Genomic DNA, 15,226 nt, shown 5'->3' with positions numbered 1-15,226 from the left:
GGAAAATTCAGCAGTATTTAACATGTCTCTTCACCACTGACAGATCAAAGGAATATTAGTTTCTCTCTAAGAAACTTTAGTTTGTGACATGTACTTCAAGGCTTCCAGACCTGTGGGCCATCAAAATAGCTTCCTTGCCTCTCACTGTTCTCTTTTCCCTCTGACTCCAAGCCTGGAAATCAGCTGCTTTCCTTTCTCACATGGCATAAGTTCTTGTGGATCCCTGTGAGGTTGACAATCCATTCCCTTAGAAAAACAATTTCTCTGGGGCTGAGGGAAAGAAAACACAAGTGACACATAAATGCTCTTCATACCTAGTTACAACACACACACATACACATTCAGTTACACTCTCTCTCTCTCTCTCTCTCTCTCTCTCTCTCTCTCTCTCACACACACACACACACACACACACACACACACACAAAATGCACCCAGAGGGTTATGGGAGCATCATGGCTCCTCTCTGCTTTGCTGAGAGGCCTGGCTAGGATAAAGGTCTAGCCATCCTTATTATTTATATTATTACTCTTACAAGTTGTATTGAATTATAATGAAGCCACCTCACTGAAACAGAGCAAGTGATCTTGCCATTCCCCCTCTCAAGTCTGTGCACCCACAGATGAGGGCTAGCTTTCTCATGGCAGGGCAGGCTACCATCCTAATGGGCCTTTGGCTGGAAGAATGCATAGGCAGTCTTGTATGGCGATCACAGATTCCTCCCATTACTTCAAGGTCCGTGCCACACCGCATACTCAATCAAACCAGGGCTGAAGAGGCCCCTTTCATTTCCCTGGGCTGAAGCCCCTGGAGAGCGGCTCTCCTCTGTTCTTGCTCTTCCTCTTGCTTGTTCTTGCTAAGCACGAAATCTGAAGGAAGGGCTAAAGCAGGAGGTTGGGTGGTCACAATGCTCCTCATAGTAGTATGTGCCGCTGAACCAGCATAAGGGCCACTAATGTCACTTTCCCATGCCCAGAGGTTTGTTTTTTTTAGTACATATTTCAGGTTTACTCTCTTAGCCTCTGTTCGTCCATCCCCAAGCTTTTCTCTCACAAGGACACCTCAGTGCAGCCGCTGTGCATAAAGTCATGTCATGAGAGTGTAGCCAATAAATGCTGACTTGGTGCACTGAACCCCAGAGCGAGACCTTGGCTTCTGCCTCTCAAGCCTTCAGCTGATGCCACTGTGCCACTGCCTGGCGAGGGTGTGAAATCATATCCTTCCAGTGCTTCACTTCGCCTGGTCCACTCTTCCACGACAGGTAGATCTAATGGGGGCAGGGAAACAAATTAAACAGGACTGGTCAAAAGCCACACTGTTCATTCTTATCCCCATCTCCTCACTGAGTTGCCACTCTGTGCATCTCTTCCTCCCAAACAGGTCAGCTTTAGCACATATCTTAGTGCTTGCATAACTGTCTGGTATGAAATTTCTAGCCCAGAGTAGATGAGACAGAAGTGGCTATTGGAGCGGTCTTCAAACTTGGCCCTTTTATGACTTGTGGACTTCCACTCCCAGAATTCCTCAGCCTGGCATGCTGGCTGAGGAATTCTGGGAGTTGAAATCCACAAGTCATAAAAGGGCCAAGTTTGAAGACCCTGGTCTATTGTTTATTTGCTTGGAGATAAAGCAAGGGGGGGGATCCAAATGAGGTAGCAGTTGAGAGAAACTACTTCGCCATTGCATGACACTTCTCCTCCCAGGCACAAAAAGGCCACTTTCAGATGATCAGGCTTCTCATTATTCAATGCCATTACAACAGGGCTACAGCAGGCTGTTCTGACTATTTGACATTACCAAGATGTTACTGCTTTGCTTCCCTGCCAGTGTGTGCTATTCACAGGGAACTGGCAACCAAAATTTGCTGCCTTTCTGATTTGGGGCACTTGTCAAGATTTCTTGTGACCCCCTTTCCCCTTCCTGATTTCCTGCTACCTGGCTGGAATCAATTTGCTTAAATGTTGCAAGGGCATCCAATCTGGGATGGGCAGATGTCTGTTACTGAAAATCAGATGTGAAAAAAAAATACTATAGGGAGGAAAGCAGAGAGAATCTGAACATTAAAATTAGAGCTTCCTACCACCAGTATTGCAGGGGTATTGCAGGGCTGGATTAGGGCCAACTGACACCCTATGCAGAGCCCAACAATGGGACCCCTTGATGGAAGCAAAATTCTCATACTAAGTTATGGAAACAAATGCGGTCTCTGATGACACCTTCAAACCAACTCTTTAAATTTTAGTCACTCACCATGACAAAGAAAACGGTTTTTTAACAATGTAAACAATGTTATTTATTATTATTTTTTATATTGCTTTAACTATTTTATAATTTTAGAATTGTAAGTTGCCCAGAGTCACTCAGTTAAGATGGGCAAGTATAGAAATTGAATAAATAAAATAAAGTTGAGCATTCCAGTCAAGGACCATTGCAAAATTGACTGTAGTTAGGTGTAGCACTATGGATAGAAGGAAGAACTCTATGGTGCCCTCCTTCCCTTGGTGTCCTAACCACATGCTTATTTTGCTTAAAGGAATCCTTTATTCCCAAGGAGGCAGAATATCAGCCTTTCAAGGTAGGTCAGGTCAATAAACAAGACCCTGCAGAGATTCTAGGAATGCTATTTTATGGATGTAGGCTAGAACTACGGAATCTTGAAAGCTTGTCTAAGTTTCTTTCTCTATCCCATCATATACTAAGCAAAATCAAGATGGATATTTTTTCAGTTATTTTTCTCCTTTCTGTCTCTTGATTGTTCAACCTGCCCTTTAACAGGTGGTTTCCCCCTCAGTCCCAAACACTGCCCAAATGCTTCTTTCACCTTTTCTCCAAGGTCAGCTGCATATATGCCTTTACCCAGCGACATGATTAAAATACAATCATGCATTGGAATGGAACTTGTGTATAATGTGGAAATGCAAATATCAGCATGGTCAAGGCTTATCTATAGTAAGAATTCCTCTTGGAGTAGGAGGGTGCTGTCCTATGGTATGGAGAAGTGGAACACAGAAGAATGGAGCTCTGGAGAGACAGAGTTAATTTTCCCGCAACAGAGCAATGTCTGAGAGGTCCCCAGACTAACTGATGGATATTTCATGCTCTCAAATGTGCAAGATGGGATACTGAGGCTTGTTTCTGACAAATCAGCATAAAAGCAGATAAAGAATAAGAGAAGTAGGCAAAGAAAGAACAGATTCTGCTTTTCTTTACCCTTAATAAGTTTGTTACTTCACACAAGCAATTTAAAGGGTAAGGGTTGGTTTTTTTTTTGGTTTGTGTGGTTATTTTGTTTTTGATTTTTTGTAAAATTGTGATTTGCCTTTTTAAGCAATGATTATATTTCAACTGCTTGAAGATCTTTTGTTTGGTTGATAATAAACTAAATGTAGTCAAAAGCACCATTTATTGTGATGCACAGGATTGCACCTGGGCTATGTAAATCTGGTTTAAGATATGATCAGGGGATTATTTAGTCTGGTTTTCTATATTTTATGATGCATTGTTAGCTAAAGCATTAGTTCATCTGGACGTATATAACAGAAATATGCTGAAAGCATTCCCAGAGAATCCAATACAAATGGTTCTTTCGTATAGGACCAAAATGGCTGTTTTCATATGCACCTATATTTCAAAACATAGTAACAGGAATAACTTTTTTCTTTTTCTTTTTTCTTTTAATTGGGTAAAATCTCTGTTATACTGTTGTAAAACTTGAATGATACATTATATTATTTCAATACAGTTTAGTTAACTTAAATCATTACTTTTTCTTTTTTTAAAAAAGAGAGAGAAGTATTATATCAATGTTATGATATAAAATGTCAGTGTTAATGAGCATAAGATTATTTGGCTTTTTCATCTGAAACTGAACACACCATTAAAAAGCTGCTCCTGATTGCATCACAGTATTTGTTGTACAATACAATAAATTTCTGTCTTGAGTTGATTACTTAGCATTAAGATCTCTATTGTATTGTTACTTAAGATCTCTATTGCATGTTGAAGGGGAAAAAAGGAAGGGAAATGAACAAAGCAAATTTGATAGCAATCGAAATACAAAGGAAGAGGAAAAAGAAGATCATCTGGCTTCTAACTTCCCTCTCTTATGTTTTTGCTAATTTACAATATTTATAAGCATTTAGACCCTTCAAAAGCCAGACTATGTGTTTATGCCTGCCATTCTTACTTAAAATTGGTTAAGCTTCTGATGTGAATACATACTATTAATTTTGCCACTGTTGGATGTTCTCAAGTTAAGTTCCCAATCAGATATTGTCAGAATTGTATCTTTCTTCCAGCATTAGACTAAATGTATTCCTGCTGCTGTGAGCATGAATCTAATTAAATTTGATGTTTCTTATTTATGTACTGTATTTTGTTTTTGGGATTATACCTACTGAGATAAAATGGAGTTCTTGCATTTAAATTCCAAAGTTTTCTGCACTGTGGTTTCCTGGAATTCTTTACCTAGGGGGAATTGCCATCTGGTGAAACCATGAAAAAGGCCCTTTTTGGTGGTGGTCCCTTTTTTTATGGAAAATTGTTCCCGTGAGGTATGCTTGGCCCCTAACCTGCCGCTTTTCCAAAAGGTCCTAAAAACGTGTTTTTACAGATGCAGCCAATCAAGTGACTGATTTAATTATGTTGTTGCTGCCATGGGGGCGGAGGGGCAAGGGATGGTTTTTTAATGGGTTTTATTATATGGTAAGGTTTTTAATTTTTGTAAGCCACCTGGAGTCACCTATGTGTGAGTTGGGTGGCTACATAAATGTCATAAATAAATAAATAAATAAATAAATAAATAAATAAATAAATAAATAAATAAATAAATAAATAAATAAATAAATAAATAAAAATAATGCCTTAAGAACAAATGCATATGAAGCCAAAATTGAGGACAGGATAAGAAGCAATGGGTGGAACCTTGTCAGAGGGACACCCAACCTGAAACTAAGGAGACATTTCTTAACAGTGAGAACAATTAGTAAATGAAACAGTTTGGCCCCCCCCCCCCTAGTTGTGGGTGCTCCACTGCTGGAGGTTCTTAAGAAACGACTGGACAACCATTTATTTGGAATGGAATAATGACTCTTGTCTTGGACAGGGACTTGGACTAGAAAACCTTCACGGTCCTTTCCATCCCTATGACTCTATTTCTATTATTAATCACTACAGGCCCATTGAAGAACGTGAGTTTCTACAGACCAGTATTTCCTAAACTGGTGGTTTCCCAATTTGTTGGACCGCAACACCGTCTCCCATAGTATCATGACCATTTTGGTTGTAAATGATGGGCATATGGGGGGGGAGGGGACACTAATTTAAGAAATATGAATTCTGGATGGGTGGTAGCAAGAACTAAATATGTGACACAAACTCATCAGACAAATGCTACAACATATGTATTTGTATTAAAAGTCAGGCTATAAATACTGTATGTAATGATAACACAGGCATTGTGATGTAACCACGTACATGTTATCATTTTGGCATCACTGCTGCAGACAAAACAGAACTCAGAAATATAACTCCAGTTCTTACTTCCAGGTAACTGCCCTGGGTTTCACATCTTCAGTATGAAATTAACCTGTTGTCCTGTTGGCTGGAATTTTTCACCCACACCAGCTACCACTCAGCTTTTGTTTCTCTTCTGTTGCACAAATGTGTTGGAGGTGTCAGAGTTAGTTTACATGGCAAAGCTAAGAAGTGTTAATCCCTGTGGTAGATTTAGTTATTTTTATCAACTGGGTTTCTATAACTGCTGCATGGAGGATGTGTGTGTCATCTTCTCCCCCACAATGACAGCCAAGATCTGTCTTCCAGAATCACTAATGTAGCTTTCTGACTCTCACTCAAAGCCATGTGATTTCATAACTTCACTGGAGGTTGACAATAGTAATTATTCAGTCACTCATTATTATCACATAGTTTCAGCAGAGGCTGAGGCAGCTGAGCTATTCTAATACTCGAATTGCGTAAGTTTTGCTTTTAGTTGATCTTGACATTTTATTCCATTTTATTTTTATTTTATTTATTTTATTTATTTTAATTCCATTTATATCCCGCCCTTCTCCGAAGACTCAGGGCGGCTTACAAGCTTAGCAGTAGCCTTCATTCTATGTATATGCCTGCTTATTAGGGCTTTCATACACCCCCCAAGCGGCATTATTACAAAGTCAGCTTATTGCCCCCAACAATCTGGGTCCTCATTTTACCTACCTCGGAAGGATGGAAGGCTGAGTCAACCTTGAGCCTGGTGGGTTTAGTGACCGTGGGTTTCATAACTGAAACTTAGCTTTAACTTTGCTCAGAATCTCTCCCTAACTAATCAGAAACTGAATGAAATCCCTTCTTTTCCTACATTTCCCCAATACCTTTGGAAGTATTTGGGAAGATTGTTAAGAATCTTAACAATGCTTAAAGCATTGCCCTGCAGAAAATTAGAACAGAGCACGGTCATTGTTTTCCAAGCCTGACACCCAAGCCTTCTTGTGGAGTTGATTTCCTGGTCTGGTCTGACAGTTAGCTGGTTTTCTACTTACTGCAATTCCAAAGAGAAGCAACCCATGAACGCCAAGAATCGGTATCCTGTGTCTGCTTTCCTTCCTCAGGAAATTGGATTCTCTACAGCAGGGGTGTCAAACTCAATTTCATTGAGGGCCGCATCAGCATTGCGGTTGCCCTCAGGGGGCCGGGTGGGTGTGGCCAGAGTGCGTATGGCCTACTGGGTGGGCGTGGCCAGCTCTACATCGTTCGCATCAAGGGTGCCTGTGGGGGCCTGGGCAGGAATGGGACAGATCTGAGGGTCTCTGGCAGAAGGAGGGTCTCTGGGCCAGGGCCAAGGCCGTGGGGGCCGTTCCCTCACTGTTTCCAGGATGGCTTCGCAGGCCACATGAAACCACTTTGCGGGCCAGATCCGGCCCCTGGGCCTTGTGTTTGACATGTCTGCTCTACAGAGACTTTAGGGGTCTTGAGCAAAGCTAATCACTAATTTCTTAAGGACCAGATCAAGCTTGCATTACCTGTACAATTTTGTTATGCTTAAATTGTCATCTTACTGATGTTGAGTTCATGTTATGTTGATTTTAATTTGATATACATGCCACTTATTTTAATATCATGTCGTATTATGGAACAGTTTTCTCTCTGTGGCACAAATCAAACATCAAGATTAGGATGTCAATTTATTATTATTATTCACTAATGAGAACAGAATTGTAGATATTTAATGTAAATCAGATTTAAAGCTAATTAATTTAAAGTGCTGTAAATAAGCTTGCATTTTAAAACAAGAAGTCAGCTCTTCAGCTATTAAAATTTTCCATTTAATATTTCCTGAAGTTCATTAAGCTAAATAGTTGTACAATATATCATTGAATTGCAAAATGTCAACGGATAATTGACCTTGTTGAAAAAAATAGTACAAAATGGCATTGGGTAAGGAAGCATGACATATAATTTTGTGATTGCTTTGCCAAGCATCTAGCTTGCATTATACTACTATCCTATACTATAAATTATAAGTGTTGGATGGATCCACTTGACTAATATTTTCCACAAATTGCTTTAAAGCAGAAGTCGCAATATAACACTAGTTAGTAGAATCACTGTGCACAGATTCAAATCAGAATATTGAACTGTTGTAGCAGAAATTGCTGGACATGCCAAGGAACTGTGCTAACACGTTGGTTCCAATTTGCTCTTAATATTGTCTCAATACCCAGCTGTGATATTAAAACCTGAACTTGTTGGCAGCACATACATTGTTTGCACATAGAATGCCCAAAGATTTATATCTAGTTAATTGTTAATTTAAGATTTTTGCTAGAGACTCAGATTGGAGACTCAGATTCAAGTTTATCCTAAGTAAATATTCTCTACTCCAGAAGGATGAGGACTGCAGGAATATTTTGAGGCAAATCAAGATATATTTAGTACAAATCTCCTACTGTGCTATTCTTGTAGACATTTGAAACACAGAATTTAAAGTAGGACAAGCTGCAAACACTACATGTGCCGGCAAGGGCAGAAGCTATGTCTGGATATAGTAGAATTTGCTTTCTTTTTATCACATCCCACTTCAATTGTTTGTAATGGAGACAGAATTTAGTTACCTAGCCTCCAGACTGGTGTTGTGAAAGACTCAAGATTTTCTAAGAGGACAAATGATTGGATCCAAATCTGTCTTGTATTGCTCCTGACCAACCCATGAATTATTCCAGGGTCTTCTGCTGGTTTCTATTGCTAGGAACAGTAGACAGGACAAAAGTGGTAGGCAGAACAGCCCTAGAACTAATGGACCAATCTACTCCATCTGTTCTTTTCTGAAATGCTGCTCAAGGGAGTTAGGATTGCTCTGAATATTAAACTACAACTGAATATTTTGGAGAGAAAGTTAGGGTCAAAATGGGAGCTGGAAGCCTTTGGGAGTCAAAACTGAGCTGATCCTCAGTCAAAGGGATAACGTACCTTTCCAATGACATCATTCCGGCTCAATTTGTCCTTATCCATGACCGTAATGATTATGGTGGTCTCTCTCAGCTTCTCTGTCGGGATGTCAAACATGAAGGATTCATTGAACACGGGGTTCAGGCATCGCTTCATCACCACTGTCTTCTTCTTTTCCACCCGCTTATCTTTGTACATCAGCCACACCTTCACATAGGGATCTGATGCAAGAAAAATGGACATGATTGCCAGAATTTAATGGAGGAAACAGTGTAAGTAGAAGGAACATGCCAGTACTTAGGCATCACTCTTACTAAAGCTGCTAACAGTCATTTGTTTCTTACAGTGTGATGCACTTGAACGAAATTTGAAAGAACAAGTCTCAGTTTTATTTATATAAAAAGGTCCAGTTGTAAATTTAAGTTCTACATAGGAAAATGAATGGGTGTTCGTTCCATTGGTAGCCTGTGGACCATGAATATACTATGTATGTAGTTCCTGCCATTGCCAAGGATGCCCATATAATCCCAGAAAAGACACAGCTACTTTAAAGACTTGCAAAAAAGTGTTATATTCAAGTTTCTGAATACTTTGTACCATTTTAAAAAAATCAAATCTGAGATACTGCGTAGCAACCAGACGCTATATTTCATTTCCAGGAAGTTATTTATACATGTGGCTTTTAGCCATTCTTTTGTAGACTGGAAAGCCAAAGACAGCCTTGTCCATTTTCCCCACTTGATCAACTTTGTTTATGCATGGGGATATGCAGCCATCAACCCACCACTCAATGTCACACTGAGCTCTTAAAACTCAAATGGTTACCTACCTCCGATATACATGGACATTTTTCCAGCCTTTTTTAAAATAATTAGTTAATTTTGGCATTTCCAATTTACAATTCATCCTAAAATGGTGCACAATGAGTTATGCTATTGTTCCAAATATTGAGGACACACACAGGCACACAGAGACACAACCTTTAATCTATAAAAACCAACCAACCAAAATCACACTGCTGAAATTTGACCATTTTGCCACCAAATTTCAGCCGCAATCATAAGTCCAATATATGGCTGATTAAGTTGCTGATTCCTGCAGTGAAAGATTTTGTCCAAAATTCCCACGATTCCTTTACCACCCTAAAGGAATTTAGGAACGAAATGTTCCTCCCACATGTGGACAGAAAAGAAAATTACTAGAATTCATGAATGATTTTAAAATTTCACTGTATTAGAAACTACTTTTCTGTTCTTTTGTGATATTTCTTGTGGAAGGCTGACATTTGAATTGAATTGAACATTATTAGGAAATTAAAAGAAATACATTTGAATGTATCCTTTCAACCATGAGCCAACAAAACTCCTTGCAAAGATGGAGCTATGCATATATCATGGGAAACGTTCTTTGTTGTTCCCATTGAAGGCTCTGAAAGGTTTATATCCACCCTTCCCCTCATAAAAGTAAAAATACTATACAGAGACTACCCTAGTAGTTTCCCCACAATACAGTAATAAGACATAATCCAACTGAAGTTTCAGCAAGAAAGGCACACCATGCACCCTCGGACAATGCCCTGGGACCTATTTTTCCCTTTAAATTAGAGAAACTGAACTAAAATTCAGTTTCTCTTTTCAGCCCTTTAAAGGACTCTTCAGCTTTATGGCACCTGTTGTTTTAGGAAGACTTTTGTCTGTGTAAGTGGAATACCGCCTTGGTAATGGTTAGTATTTCTCCTGTTACACACAGAATCCTGGATGAGGTAAGGCTGCATCATCTCTGTCAACCGGTGATGTAAAACATAAATAACACCCAGTTCTTGCATCCCAGCTGGAGGAAAAAGGTCTGATCATCAAAGACAGGGGTCTTCAAACTCGGCCCTTTTATGACTCATGGACTTCAACTCCCAGAATTCCTCAGCCAGCATGCCTGGCTGAGAAATTCTGGGAGTTGAAGTCCATGAGTCATAAAAGGGCTGAGTTTGAAGACCTCTGATCAAAGACATTCTGATACTTCACAGATTTCTACCAGATTTACCATAAACATAAGTGCCCAAGCTTCTAAGGAAAAGGTTAATTTGTGGGTGACTTTTGACTTCCTACTGTTCTGGAATTCAATACCTGATGTTCCCCCAATATCCATGGCTTTAAGATTCCGAGCTTTGATAATATTCACAGCAATGGAGTTAGCAGAAGGATTGTAGCAAAGGGACAGAAGTAGTTCTCCTCGGCTTCCCTGGAAAAATGAACAAAGATGAGAAAATCTTGTCTGATGTTTGACATCACTGATGCCCCTCCTAAAGCTTCACTGTGCTCAGAACTGAAGTCTTCTGAGCATGCCTCTGGATTTGGTCTGTTCATTCTATACAGAATACAGCCCCCATCTTAAATTAGGGAGTACATAACTTTCATCAGATCAACAGCCACAGCATGCTGCGTGGCCTAATGAAAACTGCATTCCTACAGCAAACAAAGCAAGGGTTGAAGGGTTGAAACAAGTGTTTTGAGTACAGGTAGTCCTTGACTCATGACCATAAGGGAGCCTGCCCATCACAACTGTAAACTGTGACAGTCAAAAAAGCAGGTTACCCACATGGCCAACCTGATTTTACAACCTTTTGGTGGTGATTTTGCAACCACTAAGTGAATACTGGGATTGTTAAGCGAATGCTGTGATCATTAAGCAAAACCATTTGACTGGTTTTGTGGAAAACTGGAAGTAAATGCCAGTTTTTGGCAAAAATGTAGTCACATGACTTTGGGACATTGCAAATGGTCGTAAATGTGGTCCGGCTGCTGAGTGCACAGAATGCATTCATGTGACTGTGGGGGTGGGGGACACTGGAATTTCAGAACTGGGTTGTAAATAACCCCGGGGGTGGGGTCTGATGTAACTTCAAATGGTTGTTAGGTCTTAAGTGACTATCTATATAGTGGCGACTATTTCTATCTGCTAGTCTTAAGGCACTCTTTTCTCCCTTTGGCCCTTTTGCAGTGCAGAAATTGGGCCGAAGGCACTTATGAAAGGACCTACAGGGGCACAAAAGGATGTTGGTAAGATGTTTGCAGCTTTTGAGGTGCTATATTTGTACCTTTTTACTAAGTGGTAAAAATATTTGCCTGGCATTGGCTGAAATAATTATTTGTATTCATGTTAATCGAAGACAACAATACTTATGGCTGGTAGCCGTGTTCTGGAGTGCCAGTTTGGATTACAACAGGATAGTATAAATAAGCATGGGAATTCAAAAAGGAGGCAAGATTAATAATTTTGCTTTTGGATTGAGTAAATTGGGGAAAAAAGGACTGCTTTTTAAGAGCATTTGTTATAGTCTTTTTTTATAGTAAAGGAATGCCTTCTCTATCACGTACAGTATAGTTGCTTGATTGTAGCAATACCATTCAGTGAGAAAGACTCCCCTTGTTACGATTGTGATGCCGATATGCAAGCTATTAAACATATTGTACCAGATTGCCCGTGACGTGCATTCTCTGGTTCCCTAGAAGATCTGCGTCAACCAACTCCAGAGGCGATTGCCTGGGTAGCTGAATTGGACATCCAGTTATGAAGCCACTGCTGTACCCCCCTGTAGAAGTTTTACTTATAATTATGTGGACTGTGTATATATGTTTACTTCTGTTTTGTCATATTCTCATCATAGGCTAAATAATAATATTTCAGTGAATATAACAAGCAAACTTCATATACTGTGCTTTGTGCTGCTGACAAATAATCAGTATATTTAGAAGCATTACAGGTGGGTGTTAGGGTTAGTGGCTTCTCTCACTCACTGTATCAGCCTTACATGGTATCTACCACCATACTTGACATCTTGCTGGTATTATGCCCTTATAAAGGTAAAGGTAAAGGTTCCCCCGCACATGTGTGCTAGTCGTTTCCAACTCTAGGGGCCGGTGCTCATCTCCGTTTCAAAGCCAAAGAGCCAGCGCTTGTCCGAGGACGTCTCCGTGGTCATGTGGCCGGCATGACTAGACGCCAAAGGCGCATGGAACGCTGTTACCTTCCCACCGTAGTGGTCCCTATTTTTCTACTTGCATTTTTACGTGCTTTCGAACTGCTAGGTTGGCAGAAGCTGGGACGAGTAACAGATGAGTATGGCATTATAAAAAGAAGCAGGAAGGATCTCATCAACAGTACTTCAGAACCTTGATATCCTCTTGCCATGCTAGGGAAAGTGTGCAAAGTTGCAAAGCAAAACTAGTATCTTACACTCCCATCACTGCAGGGCTTTAGATCTTTCCAGAAAGTCTGCATCTGAGTCAAGTCCAGTTTGTTGAGAGGAATGTTAACTTCCCCAATTGGATCATTACGACTAAACCGATCATAATCCAAGACCTGTAGATACAGCACCCGCTGAACCACTTTCTCATATGGAAAACCTGATGAAATCAAAGAGGCAGATGAGAAAGAGACAGAGAGAAATAAAGAAAACAAGAGATGAAATATAGTTAAGCAGAATAACAAGAATTTGAAATGTAAAAATGGCTTCATTTGAAGACAGTCATTCCCTTGTATGTAATGGTCTTTTCCATAGTAATGTACCAAATCAAATAAGGATAACAACAACTATACTTACAGATAATCTTGTAGCTTTGGATAACTTTTTAGTAGATTTGGATAACTTTTTAGTCTTCTAGACTTTTTTTTTGTCCTGTGCCTTCAGGTCTGTCTTGTCTCTGGAGTGTGCCTCTGCAATTTTCTTGGCAACAGTTCTGGAAATGTTTTACCCTTGCATTTCTTTTAGGGCTGAGAGTCAGTGACTGTCCCAATGTCACCTAGCTGGCTTTGTGCCTAAGGCAGGACTAGAATGCCTATCTCTTGGTTTCTAGACGGCTATCTTAACCACCACACCAAACTGGCTCTCGTCTTCTAGATTAACAAGTAATAATGAAGTTTTATTAATTCAACTTGATGCTTCAGGGAACTGACTGGCTGCTCTAAAAGCCAGGACAAATCCTGGCCTTCATCCATAATTTGCACTTAGATTACTAGTAAAGAATTTGATTCTTTCTGTTTCCCTGGAGAATGGTACTAAATGTAATGGAATAAGGGCACGATCTAACTTGGCAGAAGGCAAGACAATTGGATAAAGTAAAGGAGACATAAGGTAACACAAATTGACCAGATGAAACAGGTGGACCATGGTATGACTTGAGAGAATGTGATAGATCAATGATTTAGAGCTGTATTCCTCAACTTGACATCCTTCAGTACATTGGAATTCAAATCCCGTAATACTTAAATGCTATTATATGTACAACAATTGCATGCTTATGCCTTCAGTACATGCAAAATTCCATATTTAAAATATTAAATAAGCTTTTTTGCTTTAGCCTTTAGTAGGAGTGGTCAATACCAATGCTTTTTTGTTGTGATGTAAAAAAAAACTGTTGTCATGAACCACTACATCAATGCCGCACTCTTTACAGCTATAGGGCACAAAAATGGTATCCTTATTACGTTGGGGAGAATGAGAACAATCTCACACAGAATCTCCCTACTGGTATTTGCATTACTTTAAACTCAGATCTGGAGCTTCATGCTCCCTCAGCTTCATCTGTTTGGTAGCCAATATCCAGTTCAACAATCATGTGCTTGAAGTAATAAAAAAGCAGGCTTTCATTTTACCTCAATGAACTCTGAACAGTTTATGAACAGTCTGTTTTTTTCCACAGCTGTGAAGACTTACCTTATCTTGTCTCCTGGCCTCTGGGTTTCAGCTAGTGGAATTCTGTTCATGGGCTCTTAAAAGGGGAGGGGAGCTTGACTGTTTCACAAGCCTTCTTTCACAACAACTGCTCAGGTTTTTCCCCCTCCATTTAGCTAGTCAAATACACATTATCACGATGATTGTATTTTAAAACATTGATGGCATTTATTTAAGCTGTACCGTATTTGAATTACTTGCTAATCCTTGAAAATATACCCAAGTACATAGCAGGCAAGGCAAAGGGAGCTACAGTGAAGTCTAATTTTTGTTGCTCCAAAACCATCCACCCAGTCATCTGCTCACCAAAAATCTTCAGCATTTTGTCGCGGTGCCAACGTGTAGGCATTGTTTAGAATGTACCATTTCTTTTCCTCCACTAGAACAACATTCAGCTATTGTTATAACGCTACTGGGAAGAGCGCCTGATTAAAAAAAATTGCTTGCATGCTATTTTTTCACCATCAATGGTAGTCATAGGCTTTTAATAGCAACAAAGGAAAGGGACTTTGGCAGCACTACAGCTCCTCCTTTCACTAACCGTTATAACATTTTTGTAAATGGCAGACAACACACCCAACGTGTTCCTGAAATGAAGTTGGAAATTGGGACTAGCAATGCAGTTTTGGAATTTACTACCAAGAGATGTGAATCCTGGTTACCAGTTTGGTTGTCTTCAAAAAAGTGTTGGACCAATTCAGGGAAGTCATGGGATCAATAGCTATTAGTTTTGATAGCAATAGGACTGTCTCTAAAGACCTTCTGCCGGGAGACTAGTGGGCTTCCTTGTGTGATTGGTTGATTACATTGAGAATGGACTGCTGGAAAAGATGGGCCAGGGGTCTGATCCACCGTGGCAATGCTTATGTTTTTTTCTTTTCTTCAGCAAACATATTCATGGTTTTCCACTCTCCCATGCTAGAACTCTAATATTAGTAGAGACAAAAGGAGGTGGATTGTAGTGTGGGTGTGTACACTCTAAAGCCTTCAAACATGTTCTTCAGAAATATTTACACTAGCTTCGTGAAAAAAGGCAAGAAGGGTGATGAA

The 15,226-nt window shown here is 39.9% G+C and overlaps 1 protein-coding gene across 1 annotated transcript in view; it reads right to left on the bottom strand.

The window, feature by feature from the left end:
* Positions 1-1,107: 1,107 nt before the first annotated feature.
* SYT7 (synaptotagmin 7) overlaps positions 1,108-15,226 on the bottom strand; it is a 250,613-nt gene continuing 236,494 nt past the window's right edge. The window contains exons 10-13 of the mRNA XM_081337079.1: positions 12,679-12,848; positions 10,569-10,683; positions 8,470-8,669; positions 1,108-1,267 (exon numbers count right to left, since the gene is read on the bottom strand). Of these exons, the coding sequence (XP_081193205.1) occupies positions 1,163-1,267; positions 8,470-8,669; positions 10,569-10,683; positions 12,679-12,848 (590 nt within the window). The 3' untranslated portion in view covers positions 1,108-1,162. The remainder of the gene's footprint in view (positions 1,268-8,469; positions 8,670-10,568; positions 10,684-12,678; positions 12,849-15,226) is intronic.

Source organism: Vipera berus (assembly GCF_964194415.1).
Source record: "Vipera berus genome assembly, chromosome: 1".
NCBI lineage: Eukaryota > Metazoa > Chordata > Lepidosauria > Squamata > Viperidae > Vipera > Vipera berus.
This window is presented reverse-complemented; position numbering and strand designations above follow the sequence as displayed.